Below are 17,523 nucleotides of genomic sequence, written 5' to 3'. Positions count from 1 at the left end.
CACCGGAGGAGATAGGAGCGCCGGATTGGAAAACGGACAACGGGGAAAATGCTCGGATGCATGAGACGAACATGTATGCGAATGCAATGCACATGATGACATGATATGAAAATGCATGACATGACAAAATACAAAACGAAAGACAAAACCCGACAACGGAGGGAAAATCATATCACATAGCCGGAAATGGCAAGAGTCGGAGTTACAAATATGGCAAGTTACATGCGGGGTGTTACACAAGTCAAGGGCATCTTGGCGCGCATGTTCATTATCCGCCTCAACATAAGCCGCCACTCAAGGCGAGTCATGACGGATGTCACTGGGGAGGACTGCTTCCGCTCCATAAACCATGAAGAAAGGCGTGTAACCCGTAGACCTGTTAGGAGTAGTATTGATGCTCCATAACACGGAGGGTAGCTCCTCCACCCAACAACCCGGCGTCCGTTGCAAAGGGACTAAAAGCCGGGGCTTAATGCCCTTCAAGATCTCCTGATTAGCTCTCTCAGCTTGACCATTGGATTGAGGATGAGCCACTGATGAAACATCAAGTCGAATATGCTCCCGTTGACAAAACTCCTCCATGGCGCCTTTAGAAAGATTGGTACCATTATCAGTTATAATGTTGTGTGGAAAGCCAAAGCGAAATATCACCCTTTTCATGAACTGAACCGCCGTGGCTGCATCACACTTGCTAACTGGTTCTGCTTCAACCCACTTTGTGAATTTGTCAACTGCCACCAAAAGGTGGGTCTTCTTATCCTTGGACCTTTTAAAAGGCCCAACCATATCAAGCCCCCAGACCGCAAATGGCCAAGTAATTGGAATCATCCTCAGCTCCTGAGTCGGCACATGAGCCCGTCGCGAGAACCTCTGGCAACCATCACATTTACTGACCAAGTCCTCCGCATCAGCATGAGCCGTCAGCCAATAAAAACCATGACGGAAAGCCTTGGCCACAAGGGATTTTGAGCCGGCATGATGGCCACAATCCCCTTCGTGAATCTCACGTAAGATTTCTTGACCCTCCTCAGGGGAAACACAACGCTGGAACGCTCCCGTAACACTGCGGCGATGCAGCTCACCATTGATAACAACCATTGACTTAGACCGCCGGGTTATTTGTCTGGCCAAAGTTTCATCTTCTGGCAAATCTCCCCGGGTCATGTAAGCCAAGTATGGCACCATTCAGTCCGGGGTGATGTGGAGAGCCGCCACCAACTGCGCCTCCGGGTCAGGGACAGCCAAGTCTCCCTCTGTAGGTACCTTAACAGAAGGGTTATGCAAGATGTCCAAGAAAGTATTAGGCGGCACCGGTTTTCGCTGAGAGCCCAGCCGGCTTAATGCATCAGCCGCCTCGTTCTTCCTGCGATCGATGTGCTCTACTTGGTAACCCTGAAAGTGTCCAGCAATGGCATCAACTTCCCGGCGATAAGCCGCCATGAGAGGGTCCTTGGAATCCCACTTGCCTGATACTTGTTGAGCCACTAAGTCTGAGTCGCCGAAGCACCTTACCCGGCTCAAGCTCATCTCCTTAGCCATCCGAAGACCATGGAGCAAGGCCTCGTACTCAGCCGCATTGTTGGTGCAAGGAAACATCATTTGTAGCACATAATGAAACTTGTCACCTTTAGGTGAAGCCAATACAACTCCAGCCTCTGAGTCCTCCAATTGCCTGGACCCATCGAAGTGAATAGTCCAATATGTATTATCCGGCTTTTCTTCGGGCACCTGTAGCTCTGTCCAATCATTGATGAAATCCACCAAAGCTTGAGACTTAACAGCCGTGCGTGGTACGTATTTCAGACCATGAGGCCCAAGTTCTATAGCCCACTTAGCCACTCTCCCTGTGGCTTTTCTGTTTTGGATGATATCTCCGAGGGGAGAAGAACTAACCACAGTGATGGGGTGACCTTGGAAACAATGCTTAAGCTTCCGGCTTGCCATGAACACACCATAAACAAGCTTCTGCCAATGCGGATACCACTGTTTGGACTCGATGAGCACTTCACTGACGTAATAAACCGGCCGCTGAACCGGATATTCCTTACCCTCTTCCTTGCGTTCCACCACCACAGCCACACTGACGGCTCGTGTGTTAGCAGCTACATACAGTAGTAAGGGCTCCTTGTCAACCGGAGCAGCAAGGACTGGGGGCTCCACCAGCTGTCTCTTCAAATCCTCAAAAGCAGTATTAGCAACATCATTCCAGACGAAGTCATCAGTTTTCTTCATCAACTGGTACAGTGGCATGGCCTTTTCACCCAAGCGGCTTATAAACCGGCTCAAAGCAGCAATGCGGCCTGCTAGACGCTGGACGTCGTTTAGACACACCGGCTTAGCCAGAGAGGTGATTGCCTTGATTTTTTCCGGGTTAGCTTCAATGCCTCTGTTAGAAACCAGGAAACCCAAGAGCTTGCCTGCAGGAACACCAAAAACACACTTGGCCGGGTTAAGCATCATCTTGTAAACCCGGAGATTATCAAAGGTTTCTCTAAGGTCATCGACGAGAGTCTCTTTTTCCCTGGATTTAACCACGATATCATCCACATAGGCATGAACATTGCGCCCAATCTGGTTATGAAGACAATTCTGCACACAACGCTGGTAAGTCGCCTGTGCACTCTTGAGTCCGAAAGGCATAGACACATAACAGAAGGCTCCAAAGGGAGTGATGAACGCCGTCTGCTCCTGGTCCTTAACTGCCATTTTAATCTGATGGTATCCAGAATAAGCATCCAAGAAACTTAAGCGTTCACAACCCGCCGTAGCATCAATGATTTGATCAATACGGGGGAGAGCAAAAGGGTCAGCCGGACACGCCTTGTTTAAGTCCGTGTAGTCCACACACATCCGCCAGGTGCCATTCTTCTTGAGCACGAGCACTGGGTTAGCTAACCATTCTGGATGAAAGACTTCGACAATAAACCCGGCCGCCAAGAGCCGGGCCACCTCCTCACCAATGGCTTTCCGCCTCTCTTCATTAAACCGCCGAAGGAATTGCCTGACCGACTTAAATTTCGGATCAACATTGAGAGTGTGCTCAGCGAGTTCTCTAGGTACACCTGGCATGTCAGAAGGTTTCCATGCAAAGATGTCCCTGTTCTCACGGATGAACTCGATGAGCACGCTTTCCTATTTCGGATCCAAATTGGCACTAATGCTAAACTGCTGAGATGAGTCACCTGGAACGAAATCAACAAGTTTAGTCTCATCAGCTGACTTAAATTTCATCGCCGGCTCATGCTCCGTGGTCGGTTTCTTCAGAGATGTCATATCTGTTGGGTCAACATTGTCTTTATAAAATTTCAACTCCTCCGTTGCACAAACAGACTCTGCATAAGCCGCGTCGCGTTCCTCACATTCCAAGGCTATCTTTCGGCTGCCGTGAACCATAATAGTCCCATTGTGACCCGGCATCTTGAGCTGCAAGTATATGTAACACGGCCGTGCCATGAACTTGGCATAAGCCGGCCGCCCAAATATGGCATGGTACGGACTTCTTATCTTGACCACCTCAAAGGTCAATTTTTCCACCCTGTAGTTGTATTCATCTCCAAAGGCCACTTCCAATTCGATCTTACCAATTAGATAAGCCGACTTACCAGGCACCACACCATGGAAAACAGTATTGGACTGGCTGAGGTTCTTGTCAATCAACCCCATACGACGGAAGGTCTCATAATAGAGGATGTTGATGCTGCTGCCTCCGTCCATGAGCACCTTAGTGAACTTATATCCTCCCACCTGAGGAGCCACCACCAGGGCCAAGTGACCCGGATTATCAACCCGGGGAGGGTGATCCTCCCTACTCCACACAATAGGCTGCTCAGACCATCTTAAATAGCGTGGAACCGCCGGCTCAACAGCATTCACAGCCCTCTTGTGAAGCTTCTGATCTCGCTTACACAGACTGGTGGTGAACACATGGTACTGTCCACCATTGAGCTGCTTTGGATTGGTCTGGTATCCCCCCTGTTGCTGTTGATGACCCTGGCCGGACTGCTGATTAAAGCCCCCTTGAACATTCTGAGGATTGGAATTTGAGCCGCCGCCCGGGCCATGAAAGCCGCCGGCGCCTGAGCCGCCGCCCGAGCCATTGTTGCCATTAAAGGCATTGGAGTTCTTAAAGGCCTTCATGATTGCACAATCTTTCCATAGATGAGTAGCTGGCTTCTCCCTGGAGCCATGCCTTGGACAAGGCTCATTTAACAACTGCTCAAGCGTTGGGCCTGAACCGCCAGCTCGGGGAGGTGGCCTCCCTTTACGTCGCTGGTTGTTACCCTGTGAGCTGGCATTGGCCACAAACTCCATGCTGCCATCAGCCTTACGCTTGTTACCTCCTTGGTTTGCCGGGTTATGCTGAGGACCCTTGCCATTGCCGTTCCTTTTTCCCTTCCCTGTCCTTTCATCATCTGAAGAGGGGTCCTTGGTACTATCAGAGTCGGCGTACTTGACGAGAGCCGCCATCAGCGTACCCATATCATTGCAGTCGCGCTTGAGCCGCCCGAGTTTCATCTTCAGGGGCAGGAAACGACAATTCTGCTCCAACATCAAGACTGCAGAGCCGGCATCCATCTTATCAGATGAATGTATTATCTCTTTGACCCGGCGAACCCAATGTGTCGTAGACTCACCCTCCTGCTGTTTACAGTTAGTCAAATCCACAATTGACATAGACTGCCTACAGGTATCTTTGAAGTTTTGGATGAACCGGGCTTTCAGCTCAGCCCAAGACCCGATAGAATTCGGTGGCAGCCCTTTCAACCAAGTGCGGGCAGTCCCATCTAACATCATGGTGAAGTATTTGGCCATCGCCGCTTCGCTGACCTCCAGCAATTCCATGGCCATCTCGTAACTCTCGATCCAGGCTCCGGGTTGTAAATCAGCCGTGTAATTAGGCACCTTCCTAGGCCCTTTGAAGTCCTTGGGTAGACGTTCATTGCGGAGAGCCGGCACTAAACAAGGGACACCTCCAGTCCTCGTAGGGATACTGTTGAGGATATAGACCTTAGAGTCACCCGCCAGAAGGGGCCGGTTACTCCTAATGGTCATCGCCAGAAGCCCGGCGCCAAGCTTGAAGACGGTGGGTCAAAGATGGGCTGAAGACCCGGATATGGCTTAAGGCCCGTAGTTACAATCATCATTATGGTAGAACTTGTAGTGTAAGGCAAGAATAGTTGGGAGTCCGAGCCGGACACTCTTATGAGCCGGCCGGGACTCTGAGAGCTGCTGGGCGTCAGCCTCCCTATATAAAGGGATGACCCGGCAGCAGTTTAGGGACAAGAAAGATCTCATCGAGAGCCGGGCATAGCAATTAAGCTCCATGGTCATCGAAACCCTAATCAATACCACCTCAACTGGACGTAGGCTTTTACCTTCACCGTAAGGGGCCGAACCAGTATAAACCCTCGTGTTCCTTGTCCCGTTAACCCCTTCAAGCTTCCTAGCGGCGATGGCTCCACGACTAAGTCCTAGCTTGAGGACATCTGCCGTGACAATTCCACGACAGTTGGCGCCCACCGTGGGGCCAGCGCACGGTGGATTTGAGTTCTTGAAGGGCAGCTTCGAAGGGCTCAAGGGATACGCTGTGGGCCGGATGACCAAGAGTCGTCGCGGCAAGCTCTACATCGACGATGCAAACTGGGGCCCCGACGCCGGCTCAATTGAGTACGGGTACCGGGTCCCCTTCGACGGAATTCATGTTTTCATTGGCAAGATTGGTGAGCCGGGCCCCGAGCCGGATCTCTGCGCCGATCTCATCGAGACGGCTCAGCGTGCACGACTCGCCCGGGCCCTGCCTGCCTTAAAGCATGCTTTTGTGGGATGTATCCATGGAGGGCTCTCTGATCGATCTGGATCTGGTGATGAGATGGCCGCTGGCTCTGATGGCGAGTCGTCCACCGATGAGTCAAACTCGTTGTATCAACTTCAAGATGGCAGGCTCATGAGTTGTTCCGATGGTGACAGTATTCCGGACCCGTTTGAGCCGCCAAGCCGGGTTGGAATCTTCATGGCCGGTGCGCAGCCTGTTCAGAACCCTGCTGCTGGAGCGGGAAACCCGGTGCCCTCGCCGGCTCAGGTACTGATGGATCTCACGGACAAGATGACGGCCCTGTTGACCGCCGCGGTTGACCCGGCGGAGGTGGCGCAATTAAAGTTAGATCTAGTGAAAGCTAAGGAGGATCTGGCAGCGGAAGGGATTAGGATGGCTGCGGAGAGGGCGGCTCTCGACGCCCAAACTCAGTTGATCCAGGCGCAGTCCTTCCGGCTCACGATGGATCAGAACGCGTCCAATGAGGTCATGAGAAGGAGGCATCGAAAGGCCCAATCTCGACTCCCTCCGGTTTACGATCCTCGAAACCTCTTCAACACGCCAGGTGCAGGGTCTAGTAACCCGCCAGGGATCATAGTGCCCGGGTCTGGGAACCCTATTCAGTCGCAAGAGATGGGGCCTTCCCGGGTGAGCCCTGCCCCGCCTCAGTATGTGCCAATACCACCGGGTCATTGTGCTAACCCGCTGGAGAACATGGTTGCCGCAGCAGCACGGCTGGCGGCCCTCCCAATTGACGGCGACTCCCCGACGGGTCACTTGGGGGCTTCCTGTTCAAACATAGGTCGTATTCGAACCAAAGAGAACATAGCTGTCGATACCCATTTGATTGGCAAAGTGCCGAGCTCATTGGGGAGTTTTCTTTGATCATATTTGAATCATAGTTTAACCTCTTTGAGAACCGACGTGGATCGTATTCGAATCAGCGTCGTTAAACAATTCTTAAAGTCACTTGGGGGCTTCCTGTTCAAACATGGGTCGTATTCGAACCAAAGAGAACATAGCTGTCGATACCCTCTTGATTGGCATCGCCACACCCACTGGGGGCTATATGATCGCATTCGAATCCTAGCATAACCCCTTTGGGACGGGTCTCTGGTCGTATTCGAACCGGAAGCCCCTACGTTTTTCTGATTTATAGCAAGTTCTTCTGATTATTTCAAGTATGCATGGCGGGTCTCACTTTTGCCGGCTTAACTTTAATTTACAGTGCTAGTCGAATACAACCGGCGTCATTAAGACTGGTAAACTGGAATTGAGGTACCAACCTTATTGCCCGGGTTATCTAAGCCGGAAGTGTGCTTGCAGGCTGGTAAGTGTGTTGTTACGGTTATATCAAGGAAATAATTGGGGAGCAGTCTTTGGTGAATCATATTCCGGGTTATATGCATAAGACTATGATTCTCCGTGCGGTAAGCCGCCTCGAGACTTGTGATTTGTCTTTCTATGCAGGATAGTTAAAGACAACTATTTAAGTTTAAGGAGCATGACTGATCAGCTATAACCCGGAGACATATAAGGAAGCAACTTTCATAAGAATTCAGCATTCAACACGTGCACGATGGCACGGCACAGTTAAAGTGTTGATCCTATTCTATTACAAGACTCATTGAGTCCAAAAGGGTGAAGCATTGTTTCACATAAACCGTCTATAGAGTTACGACGCTTGCTGGGTTGAAGTCTCCGGCTCATCCCTCTCCTCTTCTCCGGCTGTTCCCAAGACCTGGAAAGTTGACGACTTCCAGTCAATGCCGCTCAGAGCTTCAAATTGAGCTTCCTCGTCAATTAACCCGACCGGGTCAATCTCCGGGGCGAAGGTGTGCTTACGAGTCGGCGGGACTAAGCTGAGGGCTTCATAGCGCGGAGTGGGGATCCTCTGATTCTCTGCATCGTAACCCGGCTGGTACTTAGTCAGATCTGTATCATTGCCAATCAGAGTGGCCACCGGGCGTACGATCTTCACGCAGGCTGCGAAGTCCTTTTGGTCGAAGGCGGTGCCGTCTTCCTTCAAACTGGGGTAGCCCAGAGCGATGTCCGCCGGGTCTAGTTCTGGAAGGAACGCCTTCGCCCGGCTTAGAGCAGCTATGGCTCCGGCTCTTGCAGAGGCCCGTCGCAGCTCTTGGATGCGTTGAGGAAGAACGGCGAGCCGGCGAAGAACTTCCGCCAGGTGAGTCGGCACCTCATTGGATAGGGCCACCACAGCCAAAGCACGCTGTGACCCGGTGTAGAGTTGCTCCACCAGGGTGTACACGGCCTTTAACTTGGTTACCACACTTTGGTTGAGGTTGGCGCTTCTGGGACCTGTTTAACAGAATCAGATAAGCCGCCGACAAGGATGAGTTATGAGATATAAAGATTATAAACTTGATGAAAGCCGGTGAAATGACTTACCGAAGATTGCGGCAACCATCTGGGACACTTGGCGCTTTAAGCCGGAGAGTTCGGCGGTCTTCTGTCAGAGCCTTCTCCGCCTGTTCGGCCCGGTTCACCAGAGTCGCCTTTTCTTCGGCCCAAGCTTTCCGTTCAGCGTCAAAATCCGTCTTCAGTTTTTCTTGCGCAGCAATACTGGACACAAATTTGGCATTTGCTTTCCGGGTCTCAGTTTCTTGTGTCTTCAGACGGGTCTTGAGATCAGAGATGTCAGCTTCAAACTTCTTGCCAGCAGCCTGCATAATTTCCGGGTCATAGGATGAACAGTTACTATGCAATTTTAAAAGTCCCAAGCACTTTCCAAGCAAAGACACTTGGCACTTGGGGGCTAATGCATATCGAACGATTCTATTTACAAGTTACCGGTTCAAACGAGTAAGCCGGAACTTAAGTCTACAACATATTCTATCATAAGTAGTAGACTTGGGGGCTAGAGCATGGTAAGAATAACAAGATAACTATGCAGTAAGTAAGAAGAAAGAAGAGTGATACCTCAGACTTCTGTTGAATCTGGTTCACCATGGCAATCTCTAAGTCCCGGCTCTTGTGCACCTGGCTGATATAGCCGGAGATGATCTCTCCGATGCTCAGATTGCCATAGTCGGTGAGGTCCAGATTGACCCGGTGGCGCCCTAACAACTCCTCAGCGGAGCACTTGGCCAGCGCAGTAGGTCTCCCCGGCTCAACAAATTCCGTCCGGGTGATTACCACATCCGGGTCATCTGCTGGTTGAGCCGAGCTGGAGGCCTCCGGGTTAGCAAAAGTCTCTGCAATTGGCTTGTCGTTTGGAGCAGTGGCTTCAGGAGCAGGGGCAGCTGGCGGTTCTTGAGCAGCTACCTCCGGTTCAGGCAAGTCCGGCTCTCCGACCGGCTTGTTCTTCTTTGCCCTTTTGCTGAGTTTTGCCTGGGCACTGAAAAGACAAAAAGGTTAAGCACAAAAGTGTAAATAAAGATAAGTACAACATGAGAAGATCATCGTTACCCGGGCACGGTCTTGAAAGCCGGCAGGTTCGACTGCATAGAGTCGCCAGAAGAGGGGGAAGTTTCCTGATAATTTGAGTCAGAAGAATTGAGCGGTTGACGTATAACACCCGCCAAAGGATGAAAAGGGTACAAGTTGGAGATAACTTCAGTTCGGCGTTTCCTCGATGCGTCAGGTAACCCGGAGGAGAGGTTAGTGTCCTTGTTGGTCCGGGTGTGCCGCCGGCTCTCATGAACCTGTCGCTTCAAAATAAATTGAGGATCTTGATAAGCTAAAGGATGTGAAAAGCGTACTTTCCGGGTTACCCTTCGGATTTTCAGCCTTGGCAAGGGCTCCGAGTCGGAGGAAAGTATCATTACCTCTTCAACCACCGGGTTACTTGCTCCGGTGTCATCCTATTGATGAACAAGTATTGATAAGGTGGACAGAAATAAACAACAAATATAACAAGAGCTTACAGGCTCAGGGGTTACCTCTGACTCGGAGCTGTCGCTTAGTTGCATCAGCTCTGAAGCAGTAGGCCTACTTCCCTTCTTGCGAGGGGCGGCTCTCTTGGCGGCTTTCTTTGCTTTCCTGGCCTTCTTGGCCGCCTCATGGTCATATTTGACCTTCCAGAATTTGTCATCAGCCTGAAAATACAATAATGATTTCTTAAAGATTCAGATGAAGGTTATCTACAGAAGAAGATAAGATGTTCAGATCAGCGGCTTACTGCTGGGGCTGGGTTGGTCTTGCAGAAGGGGGCTAACCCGGTCCTCCCGCAGTCTGCCAAGCTCTCGTTCAAAAGAGCCTTGGTCATGTCCTCAACAACGTCTTCAGGAAGATCGTTGCGGCTATGTCTCAGGGGGTCATCCTTTCGGCCCGTGTACTCACACATTAAGCCGGGGCGGCGGCTCAATGGGATCACCCGCCACGAGATCCAGACCCGGACTAGATCAATTCCGTTGAGACCATTGCCCAGGAGAGCCTTGATCTTGTTGATGGTGGGGAGAAGAGGTTGGCGCTCCGCCTGAGTTAACTTGTCAGACAGAGGGTGAGTTGGCTCCAGACGTGAAGGGCGAAAGCCGGGCAGCGGGCTCTCGTCAGCCGGCGACGTGTCTTGGCAATAGAACCACGTCTGGTTCCAGTCCTTTGGGTGACTCGGCGGCTCGGCATAAGGGAAAAGGCAGTCTCTCCGTCGCTGAATGGAGATTCCGCCAAGTTCCAAACTTGGCCTGTTGGTGCACTCGTTCTGGCGGTTCAGGTAGAAGAGCTCTCTGAAGAGTAGCAGGCTGGGCTCTTCTCCAAGATAAACCTCGCAGAACACTTGGAAATTGCATATGTTGGACACCGAGTTGGGTCCTATATCTTGTGGCCGCAGGTCAAGGAAATTCAGTACATCCCTGAAGAACTTTGAGCCGGGCGGTGCGAAGCCCCGGCTCATGTGATCCGCAAAAACCACTACCTCCCCGTCTTTTGGCTGTGGTCTCTCCTCTGACGGGTCAGGGGCACGGTAGGACATGACGTCCTTCTTAGGCAGGTAGCCTGACTTGACAAAATCCGCTAAAGTCTCGTCGGTGACATTGGACCTCATCCAATTGCAAGTGATGGGTGCTTTAGGAGCTTTGGGAGGCATGGTGAAAGTTGGAAGCCTATGATAAAAGGAAACATGCCCGGTTTAATTATAAGCCGGAGGAAATTTAAAGTTCAGTATTTAAAGTGGCGGCTTATGGAGGGGCCTAATGACATATATCTAAGTGCACCGGGTTATCTAAGCCGCTGGAGGTATTGAGAGTAATTCGGTTGTCTACGGCCTTATCACAGATGAGCCGGGAAATTCTATGGCGCATGGCCTCCTTTGAGCCGGAAGGTTCTACGGCGCGTGGCTTCTTTAAACCGGAAATGTAAACCACCAAGACTCAACAGGTGCAGTTTTTTACTAAGTGTGGTGAAAACAGGTTTCACACATTGCAGTAAATAATTTGGATCAAAATGGTTGGCTAAAAGGAAAGTTTCTAGACCTAAAAATAGACGCAAGGGAAGTTCTTGGGCTCGAACGGAGCCTTTATGCAGTAAAAAGAGGTCTACTTGCATTTGAAATGAGTACTAAACAGCCGCCGCATTGGTTCTATACTATCCTAAGATCAAGAAGAGGCAGTAAAAAGGAAAACTACCAAGAACTCGTGGGCGGCGGCGAAGAACACGAAAGAACAGGATGGACCTTACTGCAGATCTGTTCTACGGGGCAGCCAGAACTTACAGGTGCTGGTGAGTCGCGGAGGTCGCCGCCGTTTTCTCTGGACACAACAGGTTGATGCAGCGGCCGGAGTTGGTGAGGAGGAGGAGACCCACGGCGGCGACAGCAACAGAGCTCGAGCGAAGAAGCAGTGGCGCGAGGAGGAAGACGAGCTGCTGGAGGCGCAACGGGCCAGGCTATTTATAAGGCCAGACTCATAAGTGGGCGCGAGAAACGAGGAGGCCACGGCGCGGTTATCTCGCCTGAGAGGCGCCTCGATTTTCGGGATGGCAGTAAAAGATAAGATCCGTTGCGGATCTGGTGGAGTAAAAAATGGACTTAATGGAAGATGACGTCACGGCAGATTACCCGGAGTCCAGAGGATGACGTCACGCCGGGTTATGGCCTTTCACACAATTGTAAGCCGGAGATTTTCTGTCGAAAGAATTGAAGATTGACATGAGCCGGCTCAAATCAATCTGGGGCCTAATGTTGAGGATATAGACCTTAGACTCACCCGCCAGAAGGGGCCGGGTTACTCCTAATGGTCATCGCCAGAAGCCCGGCGCCAAGCTTGAAGACGGTGGGCCAAAGATGGGCTTAAGACCCGGATATGGCTTAAGGCCCGTAGTTACAATCATCATTATGGTAGAACTTGTAGTGTAAGGCAAGAATAGTTGGGAGTCCGAGCCGGACACTCTTATGAGCCGGCCGGGACTCTGAGAGCTGCTGGGCGTCAGCCTCCCTATATAAAGGGACGACCCGGCAGCAGTTTAGGGACAAGAAAGATCTCATCGAGAGCCGGGCATAGCAATTAAGCTCCCTGGTCATCGAAACCCTAATCAATACCACCTCAACTGGATGTAGGCTTTTACCTTCACCGTAAGGGGACGAACCAGTATAAACCCTCGTGTTCCTTGTCCCGTTAACCCCTTCAAGCTTCCTAGCGGCGATGGCTCCACGACTAAGTCCTAGCTTGAGGACATCTGCCGTGACAATTCCACGACAGATACCCACGTCGACGGAAGCCGTCGGATAAGCCGGGGGTGTCTGGTAAGCCGTCACCTGAGGCACCTGCTCCGCCTCTTGCCGTGCTCTGTCTTGGTCCTGCCGCGTGAAAGGCCTCGTTATGAGCCGGGCCGTGGCCAGGTGGCAAGTCACGGCGTCGGACATTACTTGAGCCGGTCGCTGAGACCATGTGTCTGCTATAACTCGGGCTCCGGCCTGGACGCGGGGTTGAATGGATCCTGTCCCGGCTATACGAGTACGCCTCTTGCTGCGCCAGAGCTGTCTGAAGGAGTTCTCTGACCCGGCGGGTTTCAACCGCCGTTGGAGAGTCGCCATCAATTGGGAGAGCTGCTAGCTGTGCCGCCGCGGCGACCATGTTTTCCAGCGGGTTGGCATAATGACCCGGTGGTATTGGCACGTACTGAGGCGGGGCAGGGTTCACCCGGGGAGGTCCCATCACTTGGGGCTGAATTGGTGTCCCAGCCCCGGGCACTATGATCTCCGGCGGGTTACTAGACCCTGCACCCGGCGTGTTGATGAGATTTCGAGGATTGTAAACCGGAGGGAGTCGAGATTGGGCCTTTTGATGCCTCCTTCTCATGACCTCATTGGATGCGTTTTGATCCATCGTGAGTCGGAAGGACTGTGCCTGAATCAGCTGAGTCTGGGCGTCGAGAGCCGCCCTCTCTGCAGCCATCCTGATCCCCTCCGCCGCCAGATCCTCTTTGGCCTTCGCTAGATCCAACTTTAACTGTGCCACCTCCGCGTCATGTTGAACTTGATCCTCTGGAGCTACCGTAGCGGTCAACAGGACCGTCATCTTATCTCTAAGATCCATCAGCACCTGAGCCGATGAGGGCACCGGGCTTCCTGACCCGGAGGCGGGGTTCTAACAGGTTGCGCGCCGGCCATGAAGATGCCAACCCGACTCGGCGGTTCAAAGGGGTCCGGAATACTGTCGCCGTCGGAACAACCCCTGAGCCTGCCATCTTGAAGTTGATACAACGAGTTTGACTCATCCGTGGACGACTCGCCGTCAGAGCCGGCAGCCGTCTCATCACCAGATCCAGACCCTTCAGAGAGTCCTCCATGAACACATCCCACAAAAGCGTGCTTCAAGGCAGGTAGAGCCCGGGCGGGTCGTGCGCGCTGAGCCGTCTCGATGAGATCGACGCAGAGATCCGGCGCAGGGCCCGGCTCACCAATCTTGCCAATGAAGACATGAATTCCGCCAAAGGGGACCCGGTACCCGTACTCAACTGAGCCGGCGTCGGGGCCCCAGTTTGCATTGTCGATGTAGAGCTTGCCGCGACGACTCTTGGTCATCCGGCCCACAGCGTATCCCTTGAGCCCTTCGAAGCTGCCCTTCAAGAACTCAAATCCACCGTGCGCTGGCCCCACGGTGGGCGCCAACTGTCGTGGAATTGTCACGGCAGATGTCCTTGAGCTAGGACTTAGTCGTGGAGCCATCGCAGCTAGGAAGCTTAAAGGGGTTAAACGGGACAAGGAACACGGGGGTTATACTGGTTCGGCCCCTTACGGTGAAGGTAAAAGCCTACGTCCAGTTGAGGTGGTATTGATTATGGTTTCGATGACCAGTGAGCTTAATTGCTATGCCTGGCTCTCGAAGTGATCTTACCTGTCCCTAAACCACCGCCGGGTCGTCCCTTTATATAGAGAGGTTGACGCCCAGCGGCTCTCAGAGTCCTGGCTGGTTCATAAGAGTGTCCGGCTCGGACTCTCAACTATTATTGCCTTACACTACAAGTCTTGCCATACGGCGGTTTATCACTACGGGCCTTAAGCAATCTCTGGGTCTTAGGCCCATCATTGATACGCCGTCTTCAAGCTCGGTGCTGGGCTTCGCGTGATGACCATTATGAATAACCCGGTCCCTCCTGGCGGGTGACTCTAAGGGTTATATCCTTAACACTACCCTTGGAGTATTTTGAGATGATGAGATTATGCTTGGATTATTTGTTGGATATTGCTATGACTTGGATTATAGGTTGATAGATGATATCGGAGTATCAGTCATTACTATTATATTTTCGGGTTAAATTCCGTCATTAATTTGGTCAGGTGCCACCGAACCGGGCTTTTTCCAGTGCAACCACATTTGCCTTTTATGGGAAGGCCCTAATGTGGTCTATTGTCGTGCCTCTCGCCGGTGCCTCCAACGAGGGAAGTTTATGGGCGTGCGTACCCTGGCCCGGTAAGCAGACATAACCTTGCGTGCCCGTTGTTGTTGTTATGGATCCGGTCCCCGTGAGGGACGTTTTGGCCACGACGGTGGTCGTCGTGTCTTTGGTAGACACGGGGCCACCCAGGACTAGCTCAGTGGGGAGTGAGTCGGAGTGGCCGGGAGAGGGTCATAGCAATAGATCGGTTTTGTCAGAACGCCGTTGGTCCACCCGAATGGGAGTGCGAGGCCATGGGTTCCGTGGTGTGGGTAAAGTGCGCTACCTCTGCAGAGTGTGTGTGTGTGTTTAATCTATCGATAGCCGCGCCCTCGGTCATGGGCATGGGTTCGTACTAGGTCCCACCGTTCGATCAACACTCACATGACGGAATGACTTATAGGTGATATATATATATATATATATGTTGATATGTTGAGCAGTACAGATTGGCAGGATGTTGATGATGAGGTTGGAGACCAAGTGTTGGTCATGGTAGTGATCACCGTAAAGATCACCGTTTGAGACCAAGTGTTGGTCATGGTAGTGATCGCCGGAAAGATCACCGTTTGGTTTTGATCACGAGGTGATCGAGATGTTATATTGCTTGGCCGGTTAGCCAAGAGAGATATGGTTATGGAGATCTGAGATGGTGATTTATCAATATTGTATCAGTTCATACCATGCTTAGTAGTTGCTTCATCATGGTAGTTGTTAATTAATTAACCTGCTTAATGCTATGTTATTGTCTTGCCTTGATGTTTTTGGTTGTTGTGAGCTTGCAAGTACATTCAATGTACTGACCTGGCGTGTCATGCCAGATTGCAGGTGATGCCATGATTGCTTTATTGCTTGTCGAGGTTGCCGTGCGTGCGAGCTAGATGGTGTCCCAGCCAGAGTCCCTGCGAAGTGGAGTTCACCACCTTCGTCGTTATTCCGCTGCTAGAAGTTTTCCGCTGCTACGAGTAGTTCTGCTGCTAGCATAGAGCAAGTGTAGTATCGCAAGCGTAGTGTCGCCATGCTGATGTGATCATTGTAACATCAGACCCGTGTAATTATTATTCTTGTAATAAGAGCTGATTTGTTCTATGTCAAGCAGTGCCGTATTCCAGAGACTTCTCCTCGATCTCTGGGCTGGAATACGGGGCGTTCCGGTTTCTCTGAGCCGGGGTGCCACAAGTGTCATGCAGTCGACGTTCACATGACACCACTAGAGGAGAGACAACATACATCTCATCAAAATATCGAACGAATACCAAATTCACATGGCTACTAATAGCAAGACTTCTCCCATGTCCTCAGGAACAAACGTAACTACTCACAAAGCATATTCATGTTCATAATCAGAGGGGTATTAATATGCATAATGGATCTGAACATATGATCTTCCACCAAGTAAACCAACTAGCATCAACTACAAGGAGTAATCAACACTACTAGTAACCCACAGGTACCAATCTGAGGCTTTGGGACAAAGATTGGATACAAGAGATGAACTAGGGTTTGAGAGGAGATGGTGCTGGTGAAGATGTTGATGGAGATTGACCCCCTCCCGATGAGAGGATCGTTGGTGATGACGATGATTTCCCCCTCCCGGAGGGAAGTGTCCCCGGCAGAACAGCTCCGCCAGAGCCCTAGATTGGTTCCGCCTCGTGGCAGCGGAGTCTCGTCCCGAAAGCTTGCTTATGATTTTTTCTCGGACGAAAGACTTCATATAGCAAAAGATGGGCACCGGAGGGCCACCAGGGGGCCCACGAGGCAGGGGGCGCGCCCAGGGGGGTAGGGCGCGCCCCCCACCCTCGTGGCCAGCGTGTGGGCCCCCTCTGATATTTTCTTTGCTCAATATTTTTATTATTTCCAAAAATAACTTCCGTGGAGTTTCAGGACTTTTGGAGTTGTGCAGAATAGGTCTCTAATATTTGCTCCTTTTCCAGCCCAGAATTCCAGCTGCCGGCATTCTCCCTCTTTATGTAAACCTTGTAAAATAAGAGAGAATAGGCATAAGTATTGTGACATAATGTGTAATAACAGCCCATAATGCAATAAATATCAATATAAAAGCATGATGCAAAATGGACGTATCACCCGCAACCCCGGCGGGCCCCATCCCCGGCGCGTCGCATCCCCGGCGACCCCTAGCCCCAGCGCGCCCATCCCCTGCGACCTCCAGCGCCGGCGTGCCCCATCCACAGCAACCCCCAGCCCCGGCGCCTCCGATCCCCACCCGCCACCGTTGCGCCTATGGTCCGGCGAGACTAGCACTGCCCTCGACTCCGCGACACATCTCCGCTCTCATCTCATCTTCGGTCAGTGCAGCAGGCCTCCCTCCTTCTGTCGTTCCTCCCAGCCCCCACGTCTCTTTGAGGTGCTCCTCTCGCTGCCTCGAACTTGACCTTCCCGCTCCTCCACCCATGTATTGCCGCTCCCTGCTGCTGTCCTCGCCCACAAGCTCGGTCCCTCGACAGAAATTGCTGGATCCGACCGGTGCTGCTTCTCGCGCGATGTCATTGTGCTGCACATGCGCTGGCAAACAACACCGTCTCTGGTTTTGTTTCCCAATTGTCACAACCCTAGAATATCTGAGTGTAGTAGTTGCATCCGTGAGCATGCATCATGTTTAAATTGAAGAAACTTGAATTGAGGGAATCTGAAAGCCTAAAAATCTTTTAAAAGAAGGGCAAGAACCCTTTAAATTGCATTCAGTGAATCCAAAATTCCCTAAAAATAGTTTTGAGAATTTTGGCAAGGGTTATATACCAAACCAAAATTTTGGAACATTTTAAAGGAATTATTTGGTCTCTGAATTTAAAACAATATTCTATTTGAATTTGAAAATATATTCAAATATATATATGGATATATTTTTAAATGCTCTGTGA

The 17,523-nt window shown here is 51.4% G+C and overlaps 1 protein-coding gene across 1 annotated transcript in view; it reads right to left on the bottom strand.

The window, feature by feature from the left end:
- The window catches only part of LOC123171284 (uncharacterized), a 38,853-nt gene extending 21,689 nt beyond the window's left edge, over nt 1-17,164 (bottom strand). The window contains exon 1 of the mRNA XM_044588855.1: nt 17,038-17,164. Coding sequence (XP_044444790.1) covers nt 17,038-17,164 — 127 coding nt within the window. The remainder of the gene's footprint in view (nt 1-17,037) is intronic.
- Between the last annotated feature and the right edge of the window lie 359 nt (nt 17,165-17,523).

The sequence above is a fragment of the Triticum aestivum genome, chromosome 7D, assembly GCF_018294505.1.
Source record: "Triticum aestivum cultivar Chinese Spring chromosome 7D, IWGSC CS RefSeq v2.1, whole genome shotgun sequence".
Taxonomy (NCBI): domain Eukaryota; kingdom Viridiplantae; phylum Streptophyta; class Magnoliopsida; order Poales; family Poaceae; genus Triticum; species Triticum aestivum.
This window is presented reverse-complemented; position numbering and strand designations above follow the sequence as displayed.